General features: G+C 37.5%; 1 protein-coding gene across 3 annotated transcripts in view; it reads left to right on the top strand.

Annotated features, from left to right (window-relative positions):
• Positions 1-390: 390 nt before the first annotated feature.
• Positions 391-17,885, top strand: part of CDH7 (cadherin 7) — a 132,041-nt gene continuing 114,546 nt past the window's right edge. Inside the window, exons 1-2 of one of the 3 annotated variants that reach the window (XM_074383282.1) lie at positions 391-557; positions 13,066-13,471. In XM_074383282.1, the coding sequence (XP_074239383.1) occupies positions 13,262-13,471 (210 nt within the window). In that variant the 5' untranslated portion in view covers positions 391-557; positions 13,066-13,261. Of the gene's footprint in view, positions 558-1,029; positions 1,330-1,393; positions 2,134-13,065; positions 13,472-17,885 lie in introns of those variants that run through there. The other 2 variants (XM_039463772.2, XM_074383281.1) reach the window with 2 other exon arrangements.

The raw sequence follows: 17,885 nt of genomic DNA, 5'->3' as shown, positions 1-17,885 counted from the left end.
GAGTAACCCCTTGTAACTGGCATCCGAAGAATTACTGCTAAGGTTAAGAGTAAATGCGTAAGAGACAGAGGACACGTTCCATTGGTAGAGTGAGAAAATCAAACGAACGTAGTTGGAAATGATCTCTCCCCCTCCTAACACTTAGGACAGAACACCTCCTCATGAGATTGAAGCGAGCACCAGAGCAGAGGGAAACAAAGCCTGCTCAACTCCAGGGGCTGCGCTGCGCTGCAAATAAAGGACCAGATCCCTTTCCTTCCTTCCACACCTTGCGAGGGTCCTCCGTCCCGCCCTGCGAGTAAATCAAACACTTCGGAAGTTTAGCATTAGAGAACCCGGCAGGGGAGAAAATTTTCTGCAAGTTAAAAAAAAAAAAAAAAAAAAAAAAAAGGAAAAAAGAAAGAAAGAAAGAAAAAGAAAAAGTAGAACTAGGGCAGTCCGAGGAGATTGAAAGGGCAAAACTATCAAGCAAGAAAACTGTAAGTTCTGATTAGTTTTATGACTTTGCCTTCATGCCTCAGGAGCTCAATTGATCACGGCTTTCACGACAGGCAAAGGTGGGTGTTGGGGGGGCAGCTTGAAAATACCCTCAACACTCTCCTCCAGGTCCGCGCTTTAGATGCAAATGCCTCGCGGAGAGATGGATGGGCTGCAGCCCCTCCTACTTTCACCCCGCTTCTTATTTTTCTGCAAAGGAATCCATCCGTACAGATCTGTCAGGCGGGAGGTGGAGGAGGGTGCGCGAGGGTGCGCGCGTGTGTGTGAGCGCGCGTGGCGGCCGAGCGGCTCGGTCTTCTTCGCGTTCTTTTCCAGTAGCCCCCACCGGGTCTCCAGGAGGCGCGGAAGTCTCAGTGGCTCCCCGGGCCGGCCTCCGACGGCGCAGACTGCCGGCGCCCGCCGCCCACCCCCGCCGCCCTCTTCCCGCACCTCCGGCCCCGGCCCCGGCGCGCTCTCTCCTCCTCTACCGCGCGCCCTCTCGCCCTCTGTCCGGCCGCCGCGCGCTCCCGCTGGCTCCGGACCCTGCGTCTCCGCCAACCGGGAGAGCCGGAGGGGCCCCTCTCCGCGCGCGGAAGCTGCGGGCCCAGGGCGCCCGAGGCCGGGGCAGGGTCCCCGCGCGCCGCGGAGTGGGCTGTGATTGGAGGAGGAGCCCGTGCCGGGCGGGCCCGAGCGGGTGCCGAGCCGGTGCCTCCAGTCTGCCCCGCGCGCGGAGCTGCGCCTACTGGGTCCCCCAGAACCCGCGGGCGCCCGGCAGCCGAGCGCAAGTCGTTTCGGATGCACACGCCCGGGTCCCTGGCGTCTGACGGCGCGGGGAGGGCAGCGAGGCCCCAGGTGAGTGTGGCTGCCTGCGCGGGGCTGGGGAGGCGCCGCCGGGCAGAGGTGCGCCCTTGCCGTGCGCCTTTGGAAGCAGGACTAATCAGTGAGCGGAGAGCGGGCGGGGGTGTCCGTGCGGAGTTTCCCTGGGCGTCCCCAAGTTACTGCGTGTTGCCGTGAGATGTGGCTCTGCGAGGCAGGACAGGAGTGTGGATGGAGCCGGGGGTGTTTGGCCCGGAAAGCCGGTGCTGACAGACACCAGGTGCGACGGGAGGAGTAGTGGTTGAGGGTAAGAGCGAATCCCGGCACTCTCCAGGTGCAGCGGCCAACATGGGCAGGCTGGAGCACTCTCCTCCGAGAGGAACGCACGCAGGCTCCTCCCTCGACCTCGGACTGCTGGGGGCACAACTTCGCGCCGGCTGTGCCTCCGGGTTCTGCAGAGGTCTGAGGCTGGAAGGGGTACGCGCCGCTGTGGGCAGGAGTCCTTTGAACCATCCGCGCTAGACACCTTTTACCTTTCGTGAAGGTGGAGCTCACCTCGGGGTGCTTTGCTTCCCCCCTCTGTAATTAGTATTCTCCTGATCTGGTTCATCTGCATCCTGCGTCCCTTCCGCCTGGCTGTGCCTCTTAAGTGTGCGCTGGGAAAAGGGCGCCCTGCTTCTCTGAATGCGTGGTGGACTTCTTCATGGGTGCACATGGTACACTGCTAGTTGCTGGTATTCAACCTTCCAGTGTGGATTAATGAGAAAAAGACTCGTTATTTCGTACCGCTTGACGTTTTAGATCGTTAACCCTACGGATTTCTTAAATGTCATAGTTGAGGTGAGTAAAGATTGGCAATGAGTTCACCAGCACCGGGCACATGGCAAACTGTTGAGAAACCGTCAAGATGGGGTGTATTAAGGCTTTGGAGATCTGCAAACTGAACCATAAATGTACTTATAACATCATCTGCTTTGCAATAAATATCTTGTATAAATATCTTGTATCTATTAGATCGTTTATTGAGACCTTTAAGTAAGACTTGTCCTCATAATTTCTGTAACCACCAGACAGATGTTCAGATGATTTTTCATAGAGGAGTAAACAGAACTTTATATATATATATATATATATATATATATATATATATATATATATAAAGAAAAAAAAGAGAGAGAGAGAGAGAGAGAAATGTGACTTGTTAATATATGGCCCTTGCCAAATGACAAGTATGTATTTTTAAAAGAAGATAACACCTCACAAAAATGTGTATTTAAAGAGTTTAAGAGCAGTAGCAGCCTTTTTTTCTAAGGAAAGTTTGAATAGACACAATATCTAAGTACTTTTAAGAGTGTCTTTATAAAGGCAAATTGTTAGGGGAGAAAAGAGCTAAGAAAAACAGTTGCATTTGAAGCTTTCAGTAACTCACCAAAAATTACTTCTTTCCTAAAGAACTAGTTAGACTTTGTTTTACCTAAGATATTTTCATGTTAGTGTATGTCAAGGGGAAATGCATGAAGAATACTTTTCTTTATTTTTAAGGCTATTTGGAACAGTAGCAATTAAAATGCAAAATAATTGAGGCAGGTAGGCAGACTGGCAACTTTGTGGAAGTCTTGCTTCTGTGTTAGTGTTTAATATGGAGTGGGATAGCAGAGCAATTAGGTAACATCCAACGTTAATAGTCTTATCTGGGAAAGCTAGCTGAGTCTGAGGACAGAAAAATAAAGAAAACAATAAGCAGTAGCATAGACTGTCACCCTGCTAAAAGCTATTAAGGTTTGCAGCTTTAATAAAAGGGCATTGTGCACTTAACAACGTGAGATATTATTGTAATTAAGGGCTGCAAGAGGTTATTAGAATTGTGTTAACAATCACTTGACAGACTCACAACTCTTCTTAAGTCTACTTTTATTGATTTAATAGCACAGAGCTTTTCCCTTTCTTACTTAAGGATAATTGTAAAGCATCTATATTACTGCAATTTACCCTTGAATTGACTCTAGTGTTTAGTGTCCAATGAAGAAGAGAGGGTGGAGAGCACGCGGAGCTGGCCACTGTTCAGCCTTCCTCAGCCTAAAAATCAAATGATTGTCTCCTTGGGCACTGTTTCCTTACTGGTTTCCCTGTTATTCAGCATTTTTTTTTTTTGATGTTAAAGCTGATATAAACCCCTCAGAATGTATACTGATATGAGGAAGTGAGTACATTTTTGTGTTGAGCAAATACATTTTTGGCAAATATTTCAGAAATTCTTTACAAAATATTAAACTCACAAACTGTTCTTTGCTGTGGATATTTATTGCCGAGTGATTCCAATCTTTCTCGATTCTATAAGGTTTTACATTTATTGCTTTAATAGCTTGTATCACATCACAGTTCTCTCTCTCTCTCTCTTACACACACACACACACAAATGACTTTTACTTGATTGGAAGGCTTCAAAGCCTTAGCTTAAATTGGAAGTTTCAGGAACTTCTAAAATAACTAACATGCATTAGTTGATTGCAAAGAGATTGAGATGGAAGCTTTTTCTTCTTCAGATGAAGGAATCAGTTGCTACTCGGTGGAGTGATAAAGGGGAGCTGAGGACAAGGAAAGAGGACATGTGATCAGAGTCTTGTGTGTGACCATCTCCTCAGCCTCTGACAAGCAGAGCTTATCTAGCTGTAACCAGCAATACACGAGTGCCTCCTCTGGGGATTTGCTGGTTCTGCAGAAAGATACCCCTGCAAGCACTTCCCCCTTGTTATTCTGCAAGTCTCACAGATAAAATTACCAGTGCAAATGAATATGCAGACATCTGTCCATATATTCATTTCAGATATAGTATAGATTTTCATTCTGATAGAATCTCTTTTCTGCTATTCTGCAAAGTGTTTACTGAAACATGATGACTTTTATTGAAGTCACATAAATCCTACCTGGCACAAGGTAAATAAAAGGGTAAATAAAAATTAAAGTTGATATAGCTAAGATTTCATGTAAGAATACATTATAAAAGTCTCTGAATATAATTTTACTATTTGTTGTTACACAAATAACTCAGAAAGATTGTGCCTTGTTACTTTGTTTACTTTTAAATTTACGAAGTCTCCTCCTAGTTAATTATAAACGATTGTTTCCCCTTTTCTAAAATTCCTTTCACCTATGGCAAAGGTTGTGCTTAGTTGAAATTGAATCTGTAATCCACTTTGAGAAGTTTTCTTTCTATGTTTGATAACCAGATGCACACTACAGGCTATGTGATTCATTTCCAGGGCCCCTGCCTGTATATTTAGGCCAGTTAACAGTAGGAGGTTGTGGTCTGTGGTTGTAATGTTATCTGGCCCAGGGAGCTAATGGATTTGATCACAGTTTCGTTACGTGAGAAGTCACATATCACAGAGAGTCCCTAGCCTCACTAATTAAAATGTAAAAAATTATACCTTTTAAGTACAAAAGAGAGGGTTCTTTCATCAAAATTAAAGTTATTGAATGTAATGTTAAACTTTAACTGGTATACAGATGAAACAAATTAATGCTAGCATCTTACTATACTGAAAACTGAAGACAGCAACATTAAACCTAGGATGATTATAATGGGAATATCAGGAGCAAAGAGTGATCTCAAAATATAGGACTTATGTCACAAACCAAAAGGATACAATAGGAATGATACTTATTTTTCCAAACAAAATGGCCCCATATGTACATTTTTATATCCTAAGGTATTGTCCTGAGTTGGTACCCTATTAATAAAATGCTCAATGGGATATTATGCAAATTTCAATGGAAATAGTTAGCTACCTAGTGTCATTATTTAGTAGGAAGTTACTTTTGGATTCCAGAGTTGTTTAGAAGGGAAAAGGCAATTTTAAATTTGGGAAAAGCTAACTCTTCTTCTTCTTCTTTTTTTTTTTTTTTTTTTTTTTTTTTTTTGTAGGATAGAAACATAAAACTCTAGGCAATAGGTTTCTTCCCCCTTTCTTCTTACTCTGTACTCTCTGCACTTCTGAATGGTAGTTATGGTTACCATTACCTACTTAGGAAATGTAAACTCATGGCCATATAAAAATTTAAGTACAATCAAATCTACTTTGTTTGGCTTTTAGGAAAGACGGTAAGTTCTAAGGATTACACATTGCAAAAGCACTCATTACCAGATGAGCAATTTTTAACAAACGCTTTAAAATACTCATTGCATGTAGTTATGCAATGGATACTGGATCAGTGTCTAGCTGTGTGATCTTGGTCATTTCACTGGGAATCTGTAGATTTCTATTTCGTTCAAAGTTAAGAAAGGGCTGCTTTGTTTTTTCTCATGTCTGTTGCCGTTCAAATGTGTCATCAGTCTGTGGTTCTACCACTTTGAGAGTCTTCAAACTTAAGGAGCAGCAGAATTCGAGGATTTTAAAATGTTTTTCCTTTAACATGAACCCTAATGATACCAAACTATTATATTCTTCAGTATTAAGATGGCATACTCTTTATCTACCTCTTAGATGTTGTCCTGGCTAGTGTGGCTGGTAATGTTGTGGTGTGTAATACAGTGTGGCTACAGCTCTGAAAATACTCTCTGTCCTCAACTATTTTCTCTCTAGTGTTGTATTCTGACATCTGCTCAGTCATGAATGGGAGAAGATTAAAATATATTTTTTCCCCTTTGGCATTCCCAAAAATGTATTAAGGAGTTCTACATTAAAAACAGGCAAAAGCAGCAATGAATAAGCACTCTCCTTTACACAAAGCAGACTACTCTAACTTTGTGGACTGAGATAAGTCACAGGGAGGACCTCAGTGGTAATAGGTGGTGGTTGTCCTGGGGACACAAGGGCAAATGAAAATCTTCAGAGAAGACACTGGATGAATCAGGAGGCAGTCTCTTCATTGATTTAAATAAAACGATTAAATACCAAAGGAATACCTAAAAAGAAACAGATTTATTTTCCCAGACTATACAAAAACAAACAAACGAACAACAACAAAAACAAAACAAAACAAAACAAAACAAAACTATTAAATAGAAGGTTGGTCTTAAAACAATGGTAATATCTTACATAGTTCCCTCACTGTGGAATGGTGTCATCTCCACGTTTAAACGTGTACATCTTTCATCCTACTTAAAGATTCATTAAACACATGCTGCTGTCTACATGTAGTTCAACCTTTAAAGAGTCTTGGAAATGACAGTTTCTTCCCAATAGGTCAACAAGATTTTTCCTATTTTGTTGCTATTATTCCAACTGTGATTCCTTGTACTATTATGTTTCATAGGTCAGCCAACAAAATGTCTCAGGGAATATCAGTTAGATTCTGGAAGTGTTTGTCAGTCAACCATTATGGATTTTTTTTTAATTTTTGTAGATATTCTATTAAGTGCACTGACAGTCCTCAAATGTCATTCCTACAATCGTTTTTCTAGAAAATGCAAATAATTGAATTTATTTTTGGACTATCGTGCTCCACCTAGTCATAAACTATACCAATTTTTAAAAGAGAGGCATAACTTCTTTTAATCAGTATTGTCCATTGACAGTAAGTTGAGTGTTAGTGTGATATACATTAAGTGTAATTCAAAACAGTTTCAGAAGACCTGCATTTGAGGCAGACTCCCGATAGCAGAGAGCATGAACAGCTGCTCCGTGCCTAGAATTTAGAAAAACTTTGGTGGAATGTGGTCTTTAATTGTAATAAGCCATTGCTTATTTATATTGGACTGCAACAAACACATTCCAGTTCAACTTTTAAGTGCCATCAAACCAAAAATAGTCCTCTATTTCCTTTTAGTTATGTATTATAGCACACATTATTTCTAGAAAGCATACAGCACTGTGCACTTTTTAGAAAAGCAGTCTAACACATATAAATTAATTGGCAATTAGGTGTGTTTTAAAACTACTCTTGTGGCGATATGTTAATGTGCAATGGCTGAATATGATAGATATTTGTTATGGTTTTAGTATGGTGACTTTAATTTAAATGGAACAGCTTCTGGAAGATTTGCAATTTTGCTGATTAGCAATTGATGTGCTGATGCATAACAATATATTTATTGGCGTGAAAGGACCTTTAGTCATTGTTTCTAAGTATGAGAAAAACATTTGATTAAGAGTCGTTTGATCTGTTAAAAGTGGTTTCCTAGAGATGTCGAGTGGAGTAGAAATTCCAAGAAAACTTCATAGTAATGAATTTGTTTTGGTAAAAATAACATTAGCTGCTAAGGTTAAATGGATAATAAACAATCTACTTGGAACTAATACACTGCCATTTAGTTGAACAGAAATACTTGGAACAAAATGGTAGCATGATAAAGTGATTTCATATCCAATAAATGATGTTGATTTACTAAATACTGCTAAGGGATTTTCACCTCTTTTTTTCTTTTTGCTTTGGTCCGTTCAAAATACATTTTTTGCTGTTTTATACTCTGATGTGAATCCAGTGTTTTATAACCTGATGATTAAGGTTTGTTATGCTCATCACAATACTACTTGTAGTGATTTTCATGTATTTCCATTTTAAAAACATGGAAAAATATTATATATACATATATAATTTTTAGCCTTAAAATATCAGAGTAAACAAAAACATTTTAAGTCTTCCTCAGATTGTTTTTGTCCATTTCAGATTAATCATTCATCCAGTAGCCATCACCACTACTCTTTCAGACATCTGTGATTTACTCCTGTTCCATTCTCTCTTCAGATATAACCTATTCCTCTTGTTTTTCTTCTCAGAAATGTTCCATCTTCTTCCATATTGTTACTGTCCAAAAGTTTATACAGATCTGTAGACATTCCTTCAACTATATACCAACACACACACACAGGCACATACATACACACATATACACTTGTATGTATGTGTGTGTATATATATAATATCAAACTATATTATATATTTTATCTATATCTATATCTATATCTATATATATTTTTTTTCTCCTTTGCAAAAAACCTAGTAATAGTGAAGAGGTCAGCTCTTCAAACCACATGCATGGGTGCAGACTACTCATTTTTTCCTCATGTGAATCCTCTTTCTAACTCCTATATATGAAAAACTCGGATGGGAAAGGAGGTGGAAGAAAGAGAAAAGATAGGCAGCATGAAATTCTAAACAGGGATGCAGTATTTTTGCTCTAGGGCACAGATTTGTGAGACAATATTTAATCCTTTGTGAAAAGTCAACAATTTGTTACTGATTCTGTATTCAAGTTCATTTAAATGTAATAAAAAAAATCTCAAGTTTAAGTTTTAGTTACTTCTGTTTGATAACCACAAAGAACTATAGGTTTTTTGTACATAATGCTTCAGAGTCCTTATTTCTTTCATGATACCCAGCTCAGGACAGAATGAAGTCGGTTGAGCAGGGAACCTGCCTTTCTCTTGAAAATGAGATTGGATTTTGATTGAAAATGAAGACAGATATTTGTAGAAGACTGATAAGTACCTGATAAGCACCTGACCTATGGCCATGCAGCTGGTCCGTGGCTATAGAGGGCATATGTTCCTGGCAGAGTTGCTTATTGCCAGATATACTGGGGAACACATTATGAAACATCTTCAGTTCAGATCACAGTGGTTCACACACTACTTTCTGATTTTCCAAGTGCACTCCACAGAGGGTATGACAGAGACATTTATCTCAAAAAAAGAAAATTTCATCCTCGAATAATATACACAATGCCAATTAAATATCCTTGTGCATTCTTTGTAGACCTTGGAGCAAGGTAAAAACAATTTGGCTCAAGAGGCTGGCAAATGTTTCAAAGACTGCAGAGAAATATCATGGAATTGTTTTGAAAGTGATTGTGATTTATAAACATGGTTGACTTACCAAGGAATTTGTATCTTGATTTGTTATACAGTTAAATTTTCATATTAAAAATGAGGTTGATCATGATGAAAATGAGCATTGTGTAAATAATTTCCGAATGTTAATAATGTGCCTACTTTGGTCCTGGATACTATAGGTACAACTATAGGGTGGATCTTCCTCTTCATCAAGGTTTATGTTTATACTAGCTGCTTTTAAAAATTCTAGGTTTAAATGAGTTACACAATTATCAAGTATCTTCCCCTCACAGATATCATCTCAATGACTGTAATATCACCCATGGCATGTTCTGTAACTCCCTTCTTTTATAAGTTCTAGCTAATTTGATAAATCCCTACTCTTGTTGAATGGAAGAGAAATAATCTTCAAGAGCAACAAGAGTACATTAAACAGCTCTCGTTAAAGTGAATGCTCATTTTATAAGCAGACCAAATGTTTCTTTTACATTCCTATAACTTTCTTAAATTTCTCTACCCATTATCTTTTTTTTTTTTTTTTTTTTTTTTTTTTTTTTTTTTTTTTTTGAGACAGAGTCTCACTCTGTCACCCAGGCTGGAGGGCAGTAGCATGATAGTAGCATGATCTCAGCTCACTGCAACCTCTGCTTCCTGGGTTCATGCGATTCTCCTGCCTCAGCCTTTGGAGTAGTTGGGACTGCAGGCCTGTGTCATCACCACACCTGACTCTTTTTTTTTTAATTTTTTTATTTTTAGTAGAGACAGAGTTTCACTGAGTTAGCCAGGATGGTCTTAATCTCCTGACCATGTGATCTGCCTGCCTTGGCCTCCCAAAGTTCTGGGATTACAAGCATGAGTCACTGTACCTTGCCCCTATAATCTTTAATTATTAACAATATGTAGGTTATCACATCTTTAAAAGAGCTAACAAAAACAAGTTTATATAATTGTCAAAAAGAAAAGTAAGACCTGAAAAAAAAAAAAACCAAAAAATTTTATAGTTTAGCTCAGCTCCTTCATTTTGCAAATGTGGAAAATAAAATCCTAGAGCGATCCAAGATCATACAGCAAGTGGTGGGGCTTGTAGGACAAAGAGTTCAGTGATCTTATCTTCAGTCTAGACTGCGTGTTTTCTTTCTCATCAGTGAACACCTAGTGAACTCAAATTTCCACGGTTCTGATATTTGTGTTTGATTTCTAAAAATTTACAGAAGGCATGCCTTTAAAAAAAGAAATATATATATATATATCTTATATATATAAAATATGATATATAAATATATATATATGTATATATTACTATGCTTCCTTTGCACTCATCTTGATTTTTTGATTTTGATTTATGACCATATGGTTCTCTGGAACCAACTATAACTATCAAAATGCTTTCATTTGGTGTAAGAGTTGTCTAAAATATTTTAACATAGATAACATTACAGTGAAAACTAACATCAACCCGTAACCTAACTTTAATGTAGCCAGTTTCAATCTAAAACATGATAACGATCCCAACAGCTTTTTAAAAATTCCTTTTTGATTGCAAGGCACTATTATTGGTATCTCGTGATTTACTCATTTAATCCTGTGAAGGAGATGCTGTTATTGTGGTCTTTGTTTTTTAGATGAGAGACTTAAGACTTTATCTCTGGAACTTTTTAGAATGTAACTTATCCAAGATTATGTAGTTAAGACAGGCCCAGAATTTGAATCTTTATCTGATACAGACACCCACAGTCTTCACTGGTAACTGACTCCTCAAATGTTAAATTCCAAAAGTTCACTTGCTGTTTAGTTTTTTATGAGTTGGATGTATTGTCACCCTGAAACAATGTTACCACATCCACTCAATTCATAAAGGAGCCTACATAACATAATTTTACTCTATTGCATCTAAAAATATGTATTCTCAGGAGTCAAAGTGTTTATGTCATCATCTTTAAGAGATATTTCATTCTCTTGAGAAGGGAGAGTAGTGAAACAGGAACTGTCCTGTGGCCACAGGCTTCACATTCTTGTCTCAGCCATCTGACCTCAAACTCTAAACCATCCTTCCCTGTCCCCAGGAGACTGGTTTGCCACTAGATTAAGGAAGAAGCTCCATGACTTCGCCGCTTCCCATACAGTCAGTCGTTCTTACTTAAGACCACTCCTCACAATTCTCATCTCATCACTGGACTCATCCCTACACTGGCGCACCACATGCTGTTCAAAGTTTAAGCACCTACCTGCCTTTTCAAATGATAAGAAGCGTGCCTTTCAGGTGGGTTAGTCAGACCTACCTACAGTAAATTTTCAACTTAATTAACCACCTACATTGCAACATCAAGGCATGATCCCAAGTTGCTTGTACTTTATAATTCAAAGTCTAGAACAACTGGCCCTCTAGTGTGGTTTCTAAATGGGATACAATTATTTTTCATCCTAGGATAAGGTATCTGGATTTGGGGAGATTGTGTTCTATGCACAGGCTGCACTTAATGTGCTCTAGTAAGAGTTACCATTCTGGTGGTTCTTAGCATACAGTAATTAGATGAACATTGGATCTTTCTTAAATGCCCTCTGGAATATCACAACTTTATGGATATATATTTTAAATGTATGCATTCATTTTAGCAGTTCATTGCACAAAGTCATTGCAACCCATTTATTCTAATTGTGTGAACTATTTAAAATATTTGATAAATTTGTATATATTTATATATCTCTTTCACATTTCTCCTACTAACTAGTATTTTCTTAAGAAATTTGATGTTAAATTTTTTTATTGTATAACAGATACTCTTCTAACAGAAGGGACTGAAAAGCTCAGGATAGTGCATTTTCTGCTTTAATAGGGAAGCATCTTTTGGCTTTAAGTTCTCAAAACTATATTTTTATCCTCATCCTCAGGGAAAAAAAAAAAAAAAAACAGAAGTAGGCAAATGATACTTCTTTGCCTTAATCATTCTATTGTTGATTTATTTATAGGAAGTAAAATGAATTCATAAACCAAAGTGCAACGTGGTGATTTAAGTGAGCACTTTGTCATAAATTCTCATTCCTCTATGTTTTAGGGGTGTGTTCGAAAGTTGGTTTTGTAACTGATTTTATATCTCTTGCATAATCAGAATTCTGTAACTGAAATAAGTAGACATTAGAATAAAAGTGTTTTTCCATGCTGCTGCTAAAGCACCTCCTGGGTGCATGCCAACAATGAATGGGCCTCACAAATACAGCTGAGTTTTCTCACTCTTCTGTTGATCAAAATAATTCAATTCTGTAAATGTTTGTGGAGGGAGGCCCTACTATGCACAACTCATGCTGCAAGATGCTCAATAAATAATTGTAAAATAGCAAATAACCTCATTGCAGTAGCATAATCTACCGTGCTACACAGCATACATGACAATAAGTTCAAAGGGGGGAAAATGGAAAGTACTGAGCTTTTCAGCTGATCACAATCAAATCAGAACACATCAAACAGCTGGTGTTCTGTGACTCAGAATCAATCAACCCGTTTTGAATCACCTCATACTTTATTTCTCTTTACAGTTTCACAGAAGAGATTTAAACCAGCATATGTCCTTCCCATTTGGTTAAATTTCTGCTTTGAGTTGCTTTGCTTTCACATTCTAATACCAACGAATGAAAATCACTGTAATATAAAAGAAAAAAATAGGGCTATATTAAAATGATTTTTAAAATGACGCTGCCACATTTGTATAAAATAAACCATATGCTCAAATAAAATGCCCTAGAAGAAAAGTGATATTTTATAGTTGTGTTATGAAATGAAGATAATTCTGCATCAGCTGTATTTAGGTAATTCACAAATATACTAGTGTTTATTATGATTTTGTAAGTGTATAGTTAATATTTTAATAATTATACAAATAATGATATTTGTATAATTTTAGGAAATTTATATATTTCTAAGATCAATAGTAAGTTAGCAAATGAATGTTAAATGTTACTATATGTTTTGGTTCCTGATACCATCTCTTCTCTGTTCTGATAGGTACCTATTACACCATTCTTTGGCGAAGGCTATTCAGCAGTGGTGACCTCTTCCAATCCTATACTCTACAAATTATTATCTCTGGACTTCCAGCTGACACCCTGCCGGAGGCAAGAGCTACTAAGCCAACTGGAACTGTGCCTTTTCTCTTGTCAAGGTTTTTTTCTTACACAGGAAAAAGAAAGAAAAAAAAAAGATGAAGTTGGGCAAAGTGGAGTTCTGCCATTTTCTGCAGCTAATAGCTCTTTTCCTGTGTTTTTCTGGGATGAGTCAAGCAGAACTCTCAAGGTCCAGATCAAAGCCCTATTTCCAAACAGGGAGGTCCCGGACCAAGCGCAGCTGGGTGTGGAATCAGTTCTTTGTTCTGGAGGAGTACATGGGTTCAGACCCCCTCTATGTAGGAAAGGTAGGGTATGTGACCTTTCAAAGTTGTAATTGATTATTGTGCATGTCTGTGGTTGGATGAAAAACTGCTATTTTTTTTTCCTATGGGGATGGTAAACACATGACATCATTTCTGTGAAAGGGTTTATGAAAATCTTTGGCCATAGCCACTGCGAAGTTGTAGTTGAGGTATTATATTCAGTACAGTGAAACCATGTCTTCGGGAATGATACTTCACTTCTAAAAACAGATGAGGATTCTACAGAGGCCTAGTTTACTGTCGTCATAACACACTGATAAAGACGTCATTACCAAAGTAGAGCAAGACTATTCATAATAAATGAAGAGTAGTAAGTTCTTACAGCCAGTTGGTTCAGCTGCTGCTTTTAGGATATTATGAAAATGGTGTTCATACTAACGTTAATACTTAGGTATCCTTCCCTGTTACTTGAAGTGGTAAAACTGCAGCATGAAACTATTGAGGCTAATGTTTCTAAATTATGAGCAATTCCAATCCACATATCTTAGCAATCTTGTTTTGATAGCACCCCCTGTGTTTGTGTGTGTGTGTGTGTGTGTGTGTGTGTGTGTGTATGTTAAAATTCTGTCTCCCTTGTTACTTGTTTTCTTTTAAAGAAATCAAGAGGAGTAACTAATTATTAGGATTTGATTAGGAAACTAGCTCTTAATTTCATTCATTTTTAATGGACATTTAACAAAGTCATCAAACATTCTTCAATGGACAGATCTACAATATTCAAGATTACAATGGACAAATCTACAATATTACTTTCAATGTATAAAAGAAAGTAATAGTTATTAAGTACAATCGTATTTTGTGACAATGTAAAATTTTCTAAAAGCAACAAAAATATTTTTAAACTAAATGCCATTTAATTTGGTATTAAATGGAGCTGCTTGGGTGAAGTTGACATTTTAAAAATCAATAGTTTTAAAATTTAAATGCCCTTCTTCTGAATTTCATAAACTTCACATCATAATTCAGAATGCTTATTCCATATAATGCCTACAAGTCAATTTAAAATTATGAAGAGGTTTGTCCCTATGTTACTTAAATTCCATAGGCATACAAAGTTATTGGGCAAAGGTCTTTTGTTCATAAGAGAAATCATGTGGTTTCTTGATTAGGTAACAAGAAATATTATGTACTTCCCTTTCAACTAATCAAAGAAGGTCACTTATTTTTATATGACAGAAAAGTTAGTTTTTATCTTTTGCATGCTGTATACCAGGAGTTCAGTATCGCCTTTCAGAGAAAAATGTCCAGGATAGAAATGGATTTAATTTTTAAAAGAAATCTTTTAATTGTCTAAAATACAGGGAAAAAAAGGGCTGTAAAATAATTTGAGATGGAGGGAAAATTTGTAGACAAGATAGACAAATGTAAGACCTTACAAGAACAGTGTTCATATATTCTTGGAAAAAAGTGACAGAGAACTTGAATACTATAGATTTTATATTTGAGATGATGAAGTGATTATTTCCATTAATAGTTTGGTGGTCTGAATAAGCAGAAATATAATAAAAACTTTGACTAAGTACAGTTTTTATTACTTGGGTAAATAAAATAGATACATTTTTCATTTTTCAGTTTGGGAGGTGATGTCTATGCCCGGAAATGTTTATAGGACAGAAAAAACTAAAAATTGTAGAAGAAGATGTGGAAAAATAGCTGAGCAGATAATCATAGAAAGAAAAGAAAGAACCTGATTATTCAGTGCTTCTCACAGATGTGTATTCAACCTAGGCTAGTTAGATGGTCACACTCTTAGTCATCCTAACACAAATCTAGCTACTTGGGTAATTTGGAAAATGTAAGTGATGACTTTAATACATTTGATACCTTAACTTGATCACATAATGGATAAGTATAGTATGTGTCAAATTGACATCAGTTTTATATTCTTGCTCTACCACTTTCTGCCAGTTGTAGAACTTAGGTGCAAGTTGCCTGATATTATTAAGGTTTAGTTTTCTATTCTCTAAAACAGAAAAATGAGAATCTACAATTCAATTCTGTTACTGAATAAATCCAATTAAATTATTTATGACATTCAGTTACTCTGGACATTATTGTATTTTATATTTGACTACATATTAATTATAAATTAACTTAGTTATGGATCATCTATTTTGTTACATGTCACATGTTATCTGTGTGATTCCTCAGATGAAAGCTGGCATTATTTTATGTTCTAATAGTGTTTATATTTATTCCAGTTAATTATAGGAATGTCTGTTTTGGCAGTGCTTAACAATGCAGCTTTTAAAAATTATTTACATATGATTAAACTATGGCAGAGATAAAATTAGTGGGTAAAAAATTCAGTCCTTAAAGAGAAACTTCAAATGTTAGAGAAATTATGTCTGTCAATTTTTTTAGACGTTCAGATTTGGAGTCAATATTAATGGCAGATGACCAGGAAGATCAATTAAGTGACTCTGCAGTTAATAAAATTTGGTCATTAAGACAATGGAGCTAATGAGGCTACAATATGGCTTTCAAGTTTATTATTTTAGGTAATTTACTGAGTTTGTTTTTACATACGATAATCCAAGACCAAAGTAAAAGAGTCCGTTGAATGGGGCCAGGAATGCTTCTAGAACCCTTACTCAGGGATCACTGGGGCACAGACTTCTGGACTGTGCTAGAATCCGATGGTACAATCCATATCATTAGATTTCCATCATTTGCTTGTTGAAAGAGTTGATAAACTGCTAACTCTAAATGTATAGACTTAAGGAAGGAGTCCTTGGATGTTAGTCTGAAAGCACAACCCTGTCACCTATATCTGGCATTTCTCCCATGTTATCCCTCCCCAATCTCCCCACCCCCTACTGTCCCTCCACTATTCCCCTCCAACAGACCTCAGTGTGTGATGCTCCCCTCCCTGTGTCCATGTGTTGTCATTGTTTAACACCCACCTATGAGTGAGGACATGCAGTGTTTGATTTTCTGTTCTTGTGTCAGTTTGCTGAAAATGAAGGTTTCCAGATTTATCCATGTCCCTAGAAAGGACCTGAACTCATCTTTTTTTATGGCCGCATAACATTCCATGGTGTATATGTGCCACATTTTCCTTGTCTAATCTATCGTTGATGGGCATTTGGGTTGGTTCCAGGTCTTTGCTATTGTAAACAGTGCCACAGTGAACATACATGTACATGTGTCTTTATAATGGAATGATTTATAATCCTTTGGATATATACCCAGTAATGGGATTGCTGGGTCAAATGGAATTTCTATTTCTAGATCCTTGAGGAATCGCCACACTGTCTTCCACAATGGTTGAACTAATTTACACTCCCACCAACAGTATAAAAGTGTTCCTATTTCTCGACATCCTCTCCAGCATCTGTGGTCTCCAGATTTTTTAATGATCACCATTCTAACTGGCATAAGATGGTATCTCAATGCGGTTTTGATTTGGATTTCTCTAATGACCAGTGATAATGAACATTTTTTCATGTTTGTTGGCCTCATATCTCTGAAAAGTGTTCATATCCTTAGCCTACTTTTGAGTGGGTTTGTTTGTTTGTTTTTCCTTGTAAATCTGTTTTAGTTCTTTGTAGAGTTTCGATTTTAGCCCTTTGTCAAATGGGTAGATAGCAAAAATTTTTTCCCATCTCTGTTGGTTGCTGGTTCACTCTAATGATTGTTTCTCTTGCTGTACAGAAGCTCTGGAGTTTAATTAGATCCCATTTGTCTATTTTGGCTTTTGTTGCCGGTGCTTTGGTGTTTTCGTCTTGAAGTCTTTGCCTACGTCTATGTCCTGAATGGTTTTGTCCAGGTTTTCTTCTAGGGTTTTTATGTTGTTAGGTTTTATGTTTAAGTCTTTAATCCATCTGGAATTAATTTTAGTGTAAGATGTCAGGAAGGGGTCTGGTTTTTCTTTTCCACACGTGGCTAGCCAGTTTAATAAATGGTGTGTGAGTTCTGTTTTAAAGAATAACAGTGCCCCTTTCCTTACATCTATATCTTAATTACCATCATACCCATTTTCTTGTTTTTATGTGGAAAAAATGAAGTGGGGAGGATCCTTTCTTTTCTCCTTTTCACTTTGTATCACCCCTGCCCTGGCTATCTGCAGTAGGAGGGCACAGTTTCCACCCATTTTATTGCATCGCACTGTATTTTTTTTTCAGCCCAATTTTTACTCACTTAATGTCCCCTAACTATTTGAGGGGAAACAAACAAACAAACAAAATAATTGTCTACCAAACCACTCAGCCTCTGTTCCAGGTATTAAGTGTTTTTCATCTTTCCTAACTATAATGGGCTGCCAGCCGATTGCTGTGCCCTAGGCCATTACTTTCACTGAAATGTGAGCTTCCTGCCTCTTCCACAGTTGCTTCCCTAGCTGTTAACATCACTCTTGCTCTTTTTTTTTTTTTTTTTTTTTTTTTTTTTTTTT

This window comes from Saimiri boliviensis, chromosome 13 (genome assembly GCF_048565385.1).
Source record: "Saimiri boliviensis isolate mSaiBol1 chromosome 13, mSaiBol1.pri, whole genome shotgun sequence".
Lineage (NCBI taxonomy): Eukaryota > Metazoa > Chordata > Mammalia > Primates > Cebidae > Saimiri > Saimiri boliviensis.
This window is presented reverse-complemented; position numbering and strand designations above follow the sequence as displayed.